The 12900-nt window shown below is 43.7% G+C and overlaps 1 protein-coding gene across 6 annotated transcripts in view; it reads left to right on the forward strand.

Annotated features, from left to right (window-relative positions):
- The window catches only part of RHBDL3 (rhomboid like 3), a 149003-nt gene that overhangs the window by 106053 nt on the left and 30050 nt on the right, over positions 1-12900 (forward strand). For 4 of the 6 annotated variants that reach the window (XM_084837270.1, XM_084837265.1, XM_084837266.1 and 1 more), the window contains 2 exons: positions 8172-8396; positions 10171-10319. In XM_084837270.1, the coding sequence (XP_084693396.1) occupies positions 8172-8396; positions 10171-10319 (374 nt within the window). The remainder of the gene's footprint in view (positions 1-8171; positions 8397-10170; positions 10320-12900) is intronic. The other 2 variants (XM_084837271.1, XM_084837267.1) reach the window with 1 other exon arrangement.

Below are 12900 nucleotides of genomic sequence, written 5' to 3' on the forward strand. Positions count from 1 at the left end.
GGACTAACTTCAAATCTCCCTCCCTTATGAACTTATACATCTTCCCCACCTCACCCCAGCCATTGCCAGATGAGAGTAAAAATACTGATTTTTGCCTGGTTTACCTCATTTATCATTTATCTCATTTTTATTATGCGACCATGTCGCTAAGTCCCTTTCCTCAGGACACATCATGGAAAGGTGGCTGACATTCTATTGCAGGGGTGGGCAACTTGTGGTCTTCCAAGGGTTTTGGCCTACAACTCCCATCATCCTTCACTGTTGATTATGCTAGCTAGGGCTGATGGGAGTTGTAGGGCAAAGTATCTGGAAGGCCCCAAGTTGCCCACCCCTGTCCTATGAAGATGCTTATGAGTATATCTCACACGGCTCGCCTTACTATTTGGTAGAGTGAGGCAGCCACGACAGGCAGCAGATGCTGGGGGAGGGAGAGTGAGGCATTGGAGAACAGAGCTATGTGTGCCACATGGCCTGCCCTGGGTCCCCTAACATAGCCCACTGCCCTTCGATGAGGGGTAGGGGGATGCCCCATTCTCAGTGTTGATGTAAGATTAATTTGCCGGTCTGGCTGGCTTCTGTACATGGAATGGAGGGAGGGGTGCCATCTTGTTCTTCTCCTCAGACAGCAAAATGTCTTGAGCTGGCTCTGGTCTTCTGGATTCTTAGTAAGGGAAATGGATGTGCTGTTTCTGGGGAGGTAGCCCTATCATGAGGCAAGGTATTTTGAATGCCAATAAGGAGGGCAAGTGAGAGACAGACAAAGCTAACCCTCATAGGACACCATCTTCTGGGAAGTCTTCCTGCTCAAGCCTTACTGAACTGAGCAAGTGCTGTGCCAGAGCACTGTTAATTTCAGTGGGGTTTATGCAGGAGAACGCCCATCCTAGGCTTAAGGCTCCAGACCTGAAAGTTAATGTCCTTTCATCAAACCTCATCAAGACTTTCCTGCTCGCTTCATGGACTAACTAATGCAATAATTAAAGCTCATGCCTCTGATTTATCTGGACGAGGCTATTATTGTGCAATTGCCCTGCCATTTTCATGGCACGGTGCCTTTTGACTGGTAGGAGCCATCTGTCCAAAAGCACCCCAGTAACCTCTGCTAACCAGCTAGCTCAAGAATGGGTATAGCCATGTTTAGTTAGTGAATATACAGTCAGGGCCAGAAATATTGGAACAAGGATAACTGTTTTGGCAGTTGGCCTCTGTACAACACCACACTGAAGTTGAAATGGGAGCGAAGTCAGGACTTCCAGCTGTAATTCAAGGGGTTGGACAAAAGTGGGGCACTAACCATTCAGGAAGTGCAGCCAGTGGCATACACGCACACACCCATCGTTGGTGGCTCATAAATAATGGAACAAATGGCTGACAAGCAACTGCATGGCCAGGTGTGGCCTGTTTCCTGGGTGCCCCATGACCAATCAAGCAGATGAAAGGCCTGGAGGTGGTTCTGCATGTTACATTTGCATTTGGTAGCTGTTCACTGGAACTCCCAACGTGAGGTCCAAAGAGGTGTCCATGTGAATGAAAGAGGCCATCATTAGGGTGAGGAAACAAAATAAACCCGTCAGAGAGATAGCAAAAACATTGGGAGTGGCCAACACAACAGTTTGGAACATCCTGAAAAGAAGGAATTAACTGGCAAGCTCAGCAACAGCAAAAGGCCTGGAAGACCACGGAAGACAACTAAAGTGGATGACCACAGAATTCTGCTCATGGTGAAGAGGAACCCTTTTACAACATCTAGCCAGGTCAAGAACGCTCTTGAGGAGGTAGGCATGTCATTGTCAACATCTACAGTCAAGAGACGGCTTTATGAATGTAAATACAGAGGCTTCACAACAAGATGCAAACCACTGGTAACACTCAAGAACAGACAGGCCAGATTAGCCTTTGCCAACAAATACCTTAAAAAGCCTACCCAGTTCTGGGATAAGATTCTTTGGACTGATGAAACCAAGATTAACTTGTACCAGAATGATGGGAAGAGAAAAGTGTGGAGAAGGAAAGGAACAGCTCATGATCCAAAGCATACCACATCATCTGTCAAACATGGTGGAGGCGGTGTTATGGCATGGGCATGTATGGCTGCCGATGGAACTGGGTCACTGGTGTTTATTGATGACCTGACTGCTGATAAAAGCAGCAGGATGAATTCTGAAGTGTATAGGGCTCTTTCTGCTCAGATTCAGCCAAATGCTGCCAAACTGGTAGGACTCCGCTTCATATTGCAGATGGATAATGACCAAAACATCCAGCAAAAGCTACCCAAGAGTTTCTCCAGGCAAAGAAGTGGGATATTCTTCAATGGCCAAGTCAGTCACCTGATCTCAACCCACTAAAGCATGCTTTTCACTTACTGAAGACAAGACTGAAGGCAGAAAGATCCACAAACAAGTAGCAGCTGAAGGCAGCTGCAGTGAAGGCCTGGCAAAGCATATCGAGGGAGGAAACTCAGCATTTGGTCATGTCTGTGGGTTCCAGACTTCAGGCAGTCATTGACTGCAAAGGATTTTCATCCAGGTATTAAAAGCGATCCTTAAGTTTGAAATGATGTTGGTTTGTTCCTTTACTTATGAGCAACCAATGATGGTGGCTGGCTGTACAGCCACTGGCTGTACTTCCCGAATGATTAGTGCCCCACTTTTGTCACACCCCTTGAATTACAGCTGGAAGTCCTGACTTCACTCCCATCTGGGTGTGTTTCCTTTCATCTTCAATGTGGTGGTGTACAGAGGCCACCTGCCAAAACAATTATCCTTGTTCCAATATTTCTGGCCCTGACTGTAATTTTCTGGTTTTATTTTTATTGCATGTGCCCAGACTGTAGGCAGCTGTGGGGCGCGGAGAGGACTGCATGTGACCCATGGGTTGCGTGCTGCCCACTTCGGGTGTAGAGTTGCTTTTCTCAGTAAATCAATCTGTTATAATCCCCTGTCTCTTCTTTGGACAGTCTAGGCTGTGAATCTGTCTTCAAAGCTTATCTAACCTGCTTGTGCTATTTCAGTGCTTTATTAATACTTTTGGGGTGCCTTTAGGTAGGCTGTTGGCTTATGGTGATAACAGCCCTCTAAACAGGCGGGTGGCAGTATTAGTGTGAAATTTGAGGTCCCACGTATATTTTAAATCAAGACATTTTCTTACCAGAAGCTTGGGATTGCTGTGAAATAGGTTTCTGATGGTGCTGAAAACTGTGGGTTCAAAGGAATTGTTTATTGCGTTTGGGATCAGGTTACTTATCCTTTGCCATGCCTCCCATAGCAGCCATTTTGTGGTGGTGCCGAGGACAGTTTTTCAAATTGCCAAATGTGCCCACAGCCCTAAAAGTTTGCCTCCCGCTGCCCTACACTATTCCCCAAGATATAGCATCAATGCCCTGTGCCACTTCCATGCAGAAACATGGAGAAATTCACTATTCTCACTACAGTAGGGGTGGGCAGAAGGTAGATCTCTGGATGATTTTCAGTAGATTAGCAAGGGACTCTGACTCTCAGTTGTTGAACAGTGGCCATTTTAAGTTCTAAACTATTAGAATCCCTGATCTGTAGCAACCCAGATGTAGACATGCATAGGCAAGTCATCCCGTGTGTAGCTCATGGGGTCAGTATATAATTGGCTCAACCTTAGCCACCATTTTGCATCTGGTTCCAGTTGGTGGACTTTGGAGTTGCAGTAAAAATAAAGTAGTTATCACAAGCCTGAAGTCTGCCCCACCCCCCACTAGAGGATTTCAAGAAAAGGACAGTCGGCTAACTTAATGAAAGTGATTTCAGTACATTACTGCACCTGAAAAAAGGGAGTTGCCTGCAAAGCAAGGTTTCCAGTTCCAATACGGGGCTGTTCACACAACATGCTTACCCACATTCAGTGGTTGAGTGGGGTTTTTTGTTGAACTGAGGGTTGTTTGTTGAACTATGGGTTAGCGTGTTGTCTGAACTCAGGACATTTTCCACAGCGTGGTTTGTTAACCATGCAGTGTGGCTTGTTAACCACCCTGAACAACCCAGCAACAAACCATGGGCTCTCAAGGTGGCTTGTTGGAGAGAAATAAGCCACACTGTATGGCTAACAAGCCACCCTGCAGATTATGTCCTGGGTTCAGACAACACACTAACCCACGGTTCAACAGCAGCCCACTCTCAACCACTAAGGAGGTGTTTGGACGATCACAGGGGCAAAAGAAGCCATCGTGGCTTCTCCCCCTGCTTCATACCCAGTACATCACGTTGTGGGTTGTAGGGTGGGTATGAAGCCGCCGCCACCGTGCCACACACCAGTTTCCGACGACATGGCAACTTGTGCTGCAGTGGCTTCTTTTATCCCCATGATCATCCGAACCCAGACTGAGTCTGGGTTAGCATGTTGTGCAAACCCAGTCAATGTGAGTGTTCCCAGGAAAATAGACGTGCATATTTCAAGGACATTACCTCATTCCTAACTTTGCGCATAGACACATAACAATACGAGGATTGCCATGAAGGGTCCAGCCCTAATCTAGTATTCTGCCTTAGTAACATTTGCAATGTTTGGGGCTGGATTTCTAGACCTTTAACAGCTGCACAATAATCAGAAATTCAGCAGCAGGGTCTTTTCTTGTCATGCAGATACAATGATGTGGCGGGCTGGGGAGGACTTGACATCCTACATTTTTGCTCTCTTATAGCTGCATAAGGCACAAAAGCCCTGCTGGGGAGGTGGGGAAAAAATTGCCATTTGGGCAAAGCAGTATAATAATTTATGGAAACAGCCATACAGTGAAGTCCTATAATAACTGTGTCCAACCAGGTGGCCGGTCAGATTGCACCTGATAACCTCACAAACAGTGGATTTGGGTGATGGCTCTCTCTTTCGTTGTTTGTCTGAGTACCTAGTAATAGAATGTGTACCACTTCTGAACATGGAGGGGTGCTTTTTTTTTGTAATTAGCTTACATAGCCATTGATACATCCAAGTATAAATGATTGTTGTGTGGGCATGATGGAAAGCCCCATGGAAGAGTGGCTGGTGCCAGCATTGCAAGTTTTTCAAGCACCAGCTCAGAACCTCTTGTTTGCCCAGGAATTCAACTGGTTGATTTAATCTGTCTGATTATTATCTTTGCTGCCTTCCATTTTATATTATGATGATGTTTTGTTGAATTTGTATGGTCATTTTTATCATATTCTTGTACACCACCTTAATATACAGAAGGATGAAGGGCAGTTTAAAAATATTTTAATGAGTAATCAGAAAGCACATAAGGCCACTCAGTAGTTGCTTCTTGACAGTTGCTGCCCACTTAATTCACAACTGTGGTTGTCTCAGAGTTGCTCACAACAATGATTAGTATGTTTTTAAGCAGCTTGCTTCCCCTCAGAGCAATTACCTAATATGCATTGTATGTCCGAAAGCAGACGGTTCGGGCTGTGAAATCCTGGGGATATGAGCCAAAACGAAAATGATCCAAAAAACCAGGGATGTTAATGCAACCATGCTTTATCTCTCATACCGAGTAAGGCCCTGGCAGCTTTTGCTAAGCAGATGTCAACAGAAAGTTGTAGTATATTGGAGTAAAGGGCTCTCAGAGTGGGTTTTGGCAAGTCCACAAGAATTATTATAGAGTGTGTGTGTGTGTGTGAGAGAGAGAGAGGGAGAGAGAGAGAGAGAGAGAGAACTTGGGTATCTAATATAGTTGCTGTACTTTATTATGCAGAAATGTTATGAATACTGAGGGGCATGTGCCAAAATAAGAGGTTGTGGTTCTGCTGGAGTCAGGGTCTACACTCAGTTTGTTGTCAGCAGTTTAGTTAAATAAGAGTCCAATGTCCCTCCCTCTGGGTTGGCCCAACCGTAAGGCAGGGTGACGTTTTCACCTCAGGTGGCGGACGCTGGAGGAGGGCATAGCGCCATCCCCACCTCACCTGCTCATCCTGAACCCTCCAGCCATTCCCGTCCATTGGCGTATAGAGCTGTATATGCCATGCGCCCTGCTGTGCCCTGCCACCCCTAAAGTAGCCTGCTGCTTCAGGTGCTGTAGAAAATGATATCTCATATCTAATACTAGGAGAACAGAGGTATTCCTGTAGGTATATCTGCCTCTAATAATTAGTTCACGGCACAGCATTAGCCATTCTGGCAAAAACACTACAGAGTACAGCTTGTAGCCCCACTGGAGTCCATCATTATTGTGTAATTATATTAGATCATTGCTTTGTTCCCAATACTGGTTTCTTCAAACCTGGACATGGTACTGTTCCCTTCTTGACATAATGATGGCCCAAGTTCCTATCTGTAGAGACATTTGAAATGGTGATGTCTTCATTTTCACTTCTTTTTCATTGTGGTCCAGTGCAGACATAACACTGGCTCTCTGTTATGCATGGTTTACAAGCTGCGATTCAACCTCAGGAACGTGCACTCCCTCCTTACAGCCCTTCCTTTCTCTAGAGCAACTTTCCCTTTCCATCTTATCTTTCTGTTTAAATAGCATTTTCTGGAAATGGCATTTATTTGGTATGTTTGATTTAATTGTTAATGCACTTTAAAAATTATTTTAAAAACACACAAAATAGTATACCATTGAGAAAACCACATAAATAAATATAAACATTACCCAGGAATGTATTGTTCCAATTTATTATGAACAATAACTACTTCTCAATAAACTTACTTTCTTAAAAGCTAGGATGTTCTCTTAAAATTCAAGTGGTTAGTTGTGTTTAACTGATGAGAAAAATTTCCCAGATTCTTTTGAATCAATCAGATATTAATGCTACTTCAGATTTTTTCCTAAAGCTAAGCACATTTTTGCTGCTGTTAATACTTACCAGTAATTCAAGATTTTTATTATTTACCTTTCAGATAAGGTAATAAAACTGTATTTCCATCATAAGGAGTATGATATATTCACTTATTTCTCCAGTTGTCAAGAATTTATTTCCAGTCATTCTGTATAGGAGAACATGTCCAAAACTGTGATAAAAGTCTGCATAACTATTTTGGCAGTGTCAACAGCCACCTTGCATTGAACTGTATATACATTATGGTGTTAGGTCCCACTAAAACTATACCTGTAAGGAAGTTTTCCTCCAGATTTGCAAATATTAGCCAAATTGATTAAATTCAATTCCAGTCTTATTCTGGCATAGTACATCACATCACACATCTCTTCCCCTTCCCCCGCCCCCAAATAAATTACTAAATTATCGATATTTCACAATAAGGAATAAAGCTTGACAGTCAGTCCTTTTATATTCCTAACTCTGGTTAAAAGGTCGATTTGACCTCGTTCACACGATCACGGTGGCTTAAACAAGTCACAATGGCATGTTTAACCCATAGTGTTTCCTGGGCACCATTTACCTATTTACCCACCCGTGTGCAGCTTGTCATGTCATACACATGGCTTCTGTATGGAAACAACCCTCAAATAACCCATGGCCTGTTGTTGGGTTACTTGAGGGTTGTTTCCCCTTCAAACAAGCCACGGCCTCCGGTTTTGGATGACACAAAAAGCTGCACTCAGGAGGGTAATTAGGCAAATGACTCCCAGTACATGCCGTGTCTTAAGCAAGCAACAATTGCTTGTTTAAACTGTGGTGGTCATGTGAACCAGGCCTATGTTATTTTGTACAGAATTATATTTTCAAATACGAATAAATGGGATGTTTCTCATCTGGATGTATTGGGAAATTGGCCTTATACAATCCATTTTAACCACTTCCTCAAAAGAAATGATATGGCCATTCTCCATTAAAAAAAAAAAACATTGACAGAGCAGAAACCAAGTTATACATTGAGTATGCTTGGTTTATATTAATTGTCAGTTAGCTCTTTGTGGGATGAGATCCAGTTATGGTGGTTTGTATCAAGAGGTTACATCAAAAATATGGCAAGTAGAAAGGGCTTTAAGGGAGATGTGGGAGACTTGTGGCCCTCTCTATAACTCCCATCAGCCCCAACCAGCATAGCCAATGGTGAGGGATGATGGGAGTTGTAGGCCAAAACATATGGAGGACAACAACTTGCCCACCCCTGCTGTAAGGTAATCTGATCTGGCTTCCCATCACCCATATCCACTAAATCTCTCCATCTTGGCCATCTTTTCATGTCCATCTTTGACAACCTGGTTGAATTCATTTAAAATGGAAATGTTATTTTTTTCTCTTTCATTTTATCTTTTTCCTTAGATGAGTAACAAAAGGTCCAATAGTTTCCGCCAAGCCATTTTGCAGGGGAACAGGAGGCTGTGCAGCAAGGCCCTGCTGGAGGAGACAGGACTTAGCCTTTCCCAGCGGGTGATTCGACACGTTGCGTATGAGACGTTGCCACGTGAGATAGATCGGAAGTGGTACTATGACAGTTACACCTGCTGCCCTCCACCTTGGTTCATGATTGCCATCACCATTGTAGAGGCAAGTATCTTAAAGCGTAACGTGATTAAGGGGAGGTGTGTTTGCCTGTTTTATATGGTGCCATATTCTCCCTGCCTAGAGGATCAGAGCCCCAACCATGGCAGGGTGTGGGGTGTGTGCTCCTGGATGCTCAGGTACAGTGGTGTATTGGGGCCCGGGCTCACAGGATCAAAACGCTGGAATGTTTTGATTATAAACAGGGGCGGGGCAGAATGTTCGAGTTTGCAGGAACAAAACCTGTTTCCAAGAGATTTGAAATACTAGTGTCACTCTGGGTACTTTTACATAGGATATGAAAACACTAAAAAGTGCCTTTGACTGAGTCTCTCACGTGCTGTTTGTGCCATGTGTGAATTTATTTATTTATTACATTTCTAATCCACCCAATATCTAATGTTCTCTGTGCATATTACAAACAGTTAAAAATGCCATAGAACAGTTAAAAACATAAAATACAAGGCAAGTATTTCAAAGAATAATATATAATGCAATGCAAAACAACAAACTACACAGGAATCGTTAGAACAGCCATACAAATCTAGAACTAGGTCTCTAAACTTACCTGGAAGAAAGGTCTTTGCCTGGTGCTGAAAAGATAACATCATAGGCTCCAGGTGAACCTCTTCGGGGAGTTCATTCCGTAAGTGGGGTACCACAACTGAAAAGGCCCTCTCTTTTGTATCCATCCGCCTAGCTTCCTTTGGTGGGGACATCCAGGGGAGGGCCCCTGAAGATGACTTCAGGGTCCAAGCAGGTACATGTGGGAGGAGACATGCCTTTAGATACTCTGGTCCCAAGCTGTTTAGAGCTTTAAAAGTCAACACCAACACTTTGAATTTGGCTTAGAAACGGACTGGAAAATGGTATGGCTGACAAAACAAAAGCACTGACATCACATGATCATAGTGGCCAGGCCCAGTTAGTAACCTAGCAGCTCTGTTTTGGACTAACTGAAGTTTCTGATCTGTCTTCAAGGGTAGCCTACATACAATGCATTGCAGCATTAATGTGATTAATGTGGGATTGCAAGTAGAAGAGAAAGACATACGCACAACACAGGTGCAAGCCAGTATTGTTTTTCTCTTTGCATTACAAACTGATTTCAACAATAACTAGACTAAGGGCACAATCCTATGCATGTTTAGACAGAGAAAAGGCCTACAGCTCCCAGCATTCCACAGCCAGCTTTTCTCTGTCTAAACATGCATAGGATTGCACCCTAAGCTTCCCATGTGGAAACGCATTGTGCTGATTCAGCAAACTTTAGTTCTAACTGTATCCTGTTGAAAGCAAGGAATGAAATTTAGTTGAAACGAGACGTGCCACTTATTTCTATGTGCCTGCTGGCCATCCCCTCACAATGGTCATGCATCTGGTGTCAGTATACAAGAGGGTCTGTATCTGTACATGTACGGCTCCTCCAGAGGCACAGGAACCCCTGACTAATCAGGGGTCCTGCTCCTGTGGAGGAATCTGCTATGCATATGTGTGTACCCACGTAGGCCCCCATAACACTGAAACTGATGCATGATTGCTGGGGGCATGGCCAGCAGGCGGGCAGCATCAAGGGTTGCTAGCCATACAATCTCACTGTGTCCTCCATGCATATAATAAACACGTGCAGGAGAAGGTCTGAGCCGAGTTTTATAGTCACAACTCCTTTTTGCTGGATTAAGCCCTTGATTTCTCCTTAAATGTATAGCCTTCAATGTATTTTCTCATCTGGATGCTTGAATGGGTTATGGTTAACTGTGGAATCTCCTTGCTTTCCTAGGTTGCCTTCTTTCTTTACAACGGAGTGGTACTAGATAGATTTGTGCTGCAAGTCACCCACCCCTTATATTTGAAGAACGCATTGATATATCATCCTCAGCTCCGTGCCCAGGCTTGGAGGTACCTCACCTACATTTTCATGCATGCAGGGTGAGTGCTGAAGAAAATACTGACATCTTCAGTTTTTGCATGGCATTATGGGGAGGAGAGGGGGAGGGCACAGGGCTTGTGTTGGCACCAGGCATCCTCGGGCAGCTTCTGGGGGCCCAATTCCTTGGCAGGGTCCACCACTGAGGCCTACCCTGGGCCCCCAAGCAACAGAGGGCGGCAGTAGTTGGGGAGAGAAGTTGGGCTAGTTGTCATTTTAATTACCCCCAATGCCTGGAACGTAGTGCTGCATAGTGGGAGGTTAAAATGCTATTTCCGATTCCCACCCACCCAGCCTCCTGGCACGGCTTGGAGCACAGCTGCTTGCCACTGCTGCCAGGCAACCCTGCCATAGCCCATCCCTTGCAGGCCAATAGAGGAGGGGGCCTGCTAGAGGCCACTTTGCCCAGGGTCCCCTTAAACCTGGGCAGACAAGGGGGTTGTAATGAAACTGATTCTAAAACACTTACACCTGGTATTTTAATCCCTCCCGCAAAGTTCCTACCTGAGCAATGATTTTCTTCCCTTGGAATAACCCCCCCCCCTCCATGTTCAAATTATATGAGAGGGAAGGGGAGAGAATTATGCAGCCAATAAAAGTTGCACAATTGATAATGGAAAAACCGTGTGCATCCCCCAACTCTTGGTAAATATTATTTCATTTTTTCTAGGGCAAAATTTGTCCCCAAAGGTAGAAAAATGTTTAAAGATGCTAGTTTTACTGGAGGGCCTTATCCTTAAAAAAATGATTGCCCTAACTTTATTTTGATGGAGATCCAGACCTGCTGAAACATCAGCACAGGGCTAGGTCTTCTGCTTTACTTCTGAGTCCTTAGGACAATCCTGTTGCTATGGTCTGTAAGATCTAGTTTGCATTACTTGCAGGTCATCATGGGGTATCTAGAGCACAAGGTGGGAAATATCCCCTTCACCGAAAGCATCAGATATAGGCTTCTCATTCTTGACTTGCTGGTGATAAGAAGGGAGGGTGGGCGGGTGGGGGTGGAGAGGGTTAAATCCTCCCTCCCTGCTCATGGCTGTCCTGATCTTGTTCCATTCCAGGCAGCAGCTATTTACAGCTATTTTTTAAAACAGCAAATTGCTGTCACCCAATTAATGCCATGTCTAGTTTGGCCCTAAGTACTATGGGATCTATCTGGATGAAAAGAATCAGCTTCACCATAGGGATTGCAAGGCTTGTTGAAACCTTAAAAGAGTGTAAGTTCATAAATGATGTAGCAGTGTCACAGTATGCCTCCCTTACCCACAAAATGCAAACCTGTGCCTTGACAAATATCTTGTTGCCATTAGTCTGTCTTGTTGCTTGAAAAATGTGCTGAAATTTTTAATTATCACATTTCTTTCACACCCTTGGCTGGTTTCCAAGGGAAACTCGTGGGAAGATACAGTAACCAATGCTTCACATCTGTAAATATTAAGAGACTTAGCTGGTGTAGGCTTATTACTTTTTGCAGTGGATTCTAAATCTTTTGGACGTGCAAGCGATCAAAACCACACACACATTCTCCACTAGAGAAGCAACCCCTGTTGTATTTTTTTTTAATATGATGAAATACTTACCACAGTTAGGTAGCTAAACTATTATTTATAGCCAACTTCCTGCATTAGGTTATTTTCACATCCGGAGAATAAAATAAATCTCAGGAAAAGTAATAACCCTTTTTCTTTTCTTTTTTAATGGTAAGACCATTTTTCCTCTCCCCACCCCCACCCCGCCCCAAAGGGCAAGCTAATACCAACATGGTGAAGTCTATTGTTGTCATATTTCCTGCTGTGACTTTAAAATGTTAATTTGAAGCTCTTAATTTACTGTGCTCATCTGCTTTTTTTATGGGCAAGTTTGACAGCCAGAAGGTACTGGAGGAGAAGGCAGTTGTTAAGGGTGGCTGGCTGGGCTTCCTGAGAGCTTCCAAAAATGTGTGTGTCTCAGTCTTGATGGAGAAACGCTTTATAAGAAGCCAAAGCTGTAAATTTTAGCCTTCTGCTTTAATGCTGAGTGGATGTTAATTATCTGTGGGGCCCACCCATTTGTATTGCTGCCATAACTAATGACTTGCATTGATTCTAGGGCTCCATTTGTTTGGTTGCAGAGAAGGTGAAGCCTTGATAAATCAATTATATTGTCATCTAAAGAATGACACATTCAGAGCATGAGAAAGCTAATTATGTTTTATGGGTGCTTATTGACTATGGGACTCTCATGCTTTTGGCTGCAGTCGAAATGGACTGAAAGAAAAGCTCCTTGAGTCATTTTTAAAGAACAGGCATGCATCAAACACACAGAGAAATGAAACCTCTAAGGGTCTCTTAACCTATATAAATCATTCCTCCACAAGAGTTGTTGCTTAAAAGAGAGTTAAATTCTTTGTTAGAAAAAGTTTGGCACCTTCCCATGACTCTTCCTGTGTGCTACCCCGCATGTAGCTGTTTCTATCGGTATAAAGAAAAAGTAGACATTTTCATCTTTTTCCAAGTTATTTCCTCATTTTGACTCTAATTCTAAACAGATTCCTGAGTATTTTTGTTAATGTGAATTTTGGTGAGTTTTGTCCACTGGTTGTAA

This window comes from Heloderma suspectum, chromosome 2 (genome assembly GCF_057233095.1).
Source record: "Heloderma suspectum isolate Gila_16-S chromosome 2, 16-S_ref, whole genome shotgun sequence".
Lineage (NCBI taxonomy): Eukaryota > Metazoa > Chordata > Lepidosauria > Squamata > Helodermatidae > Heloderma > Heloderma suspectum.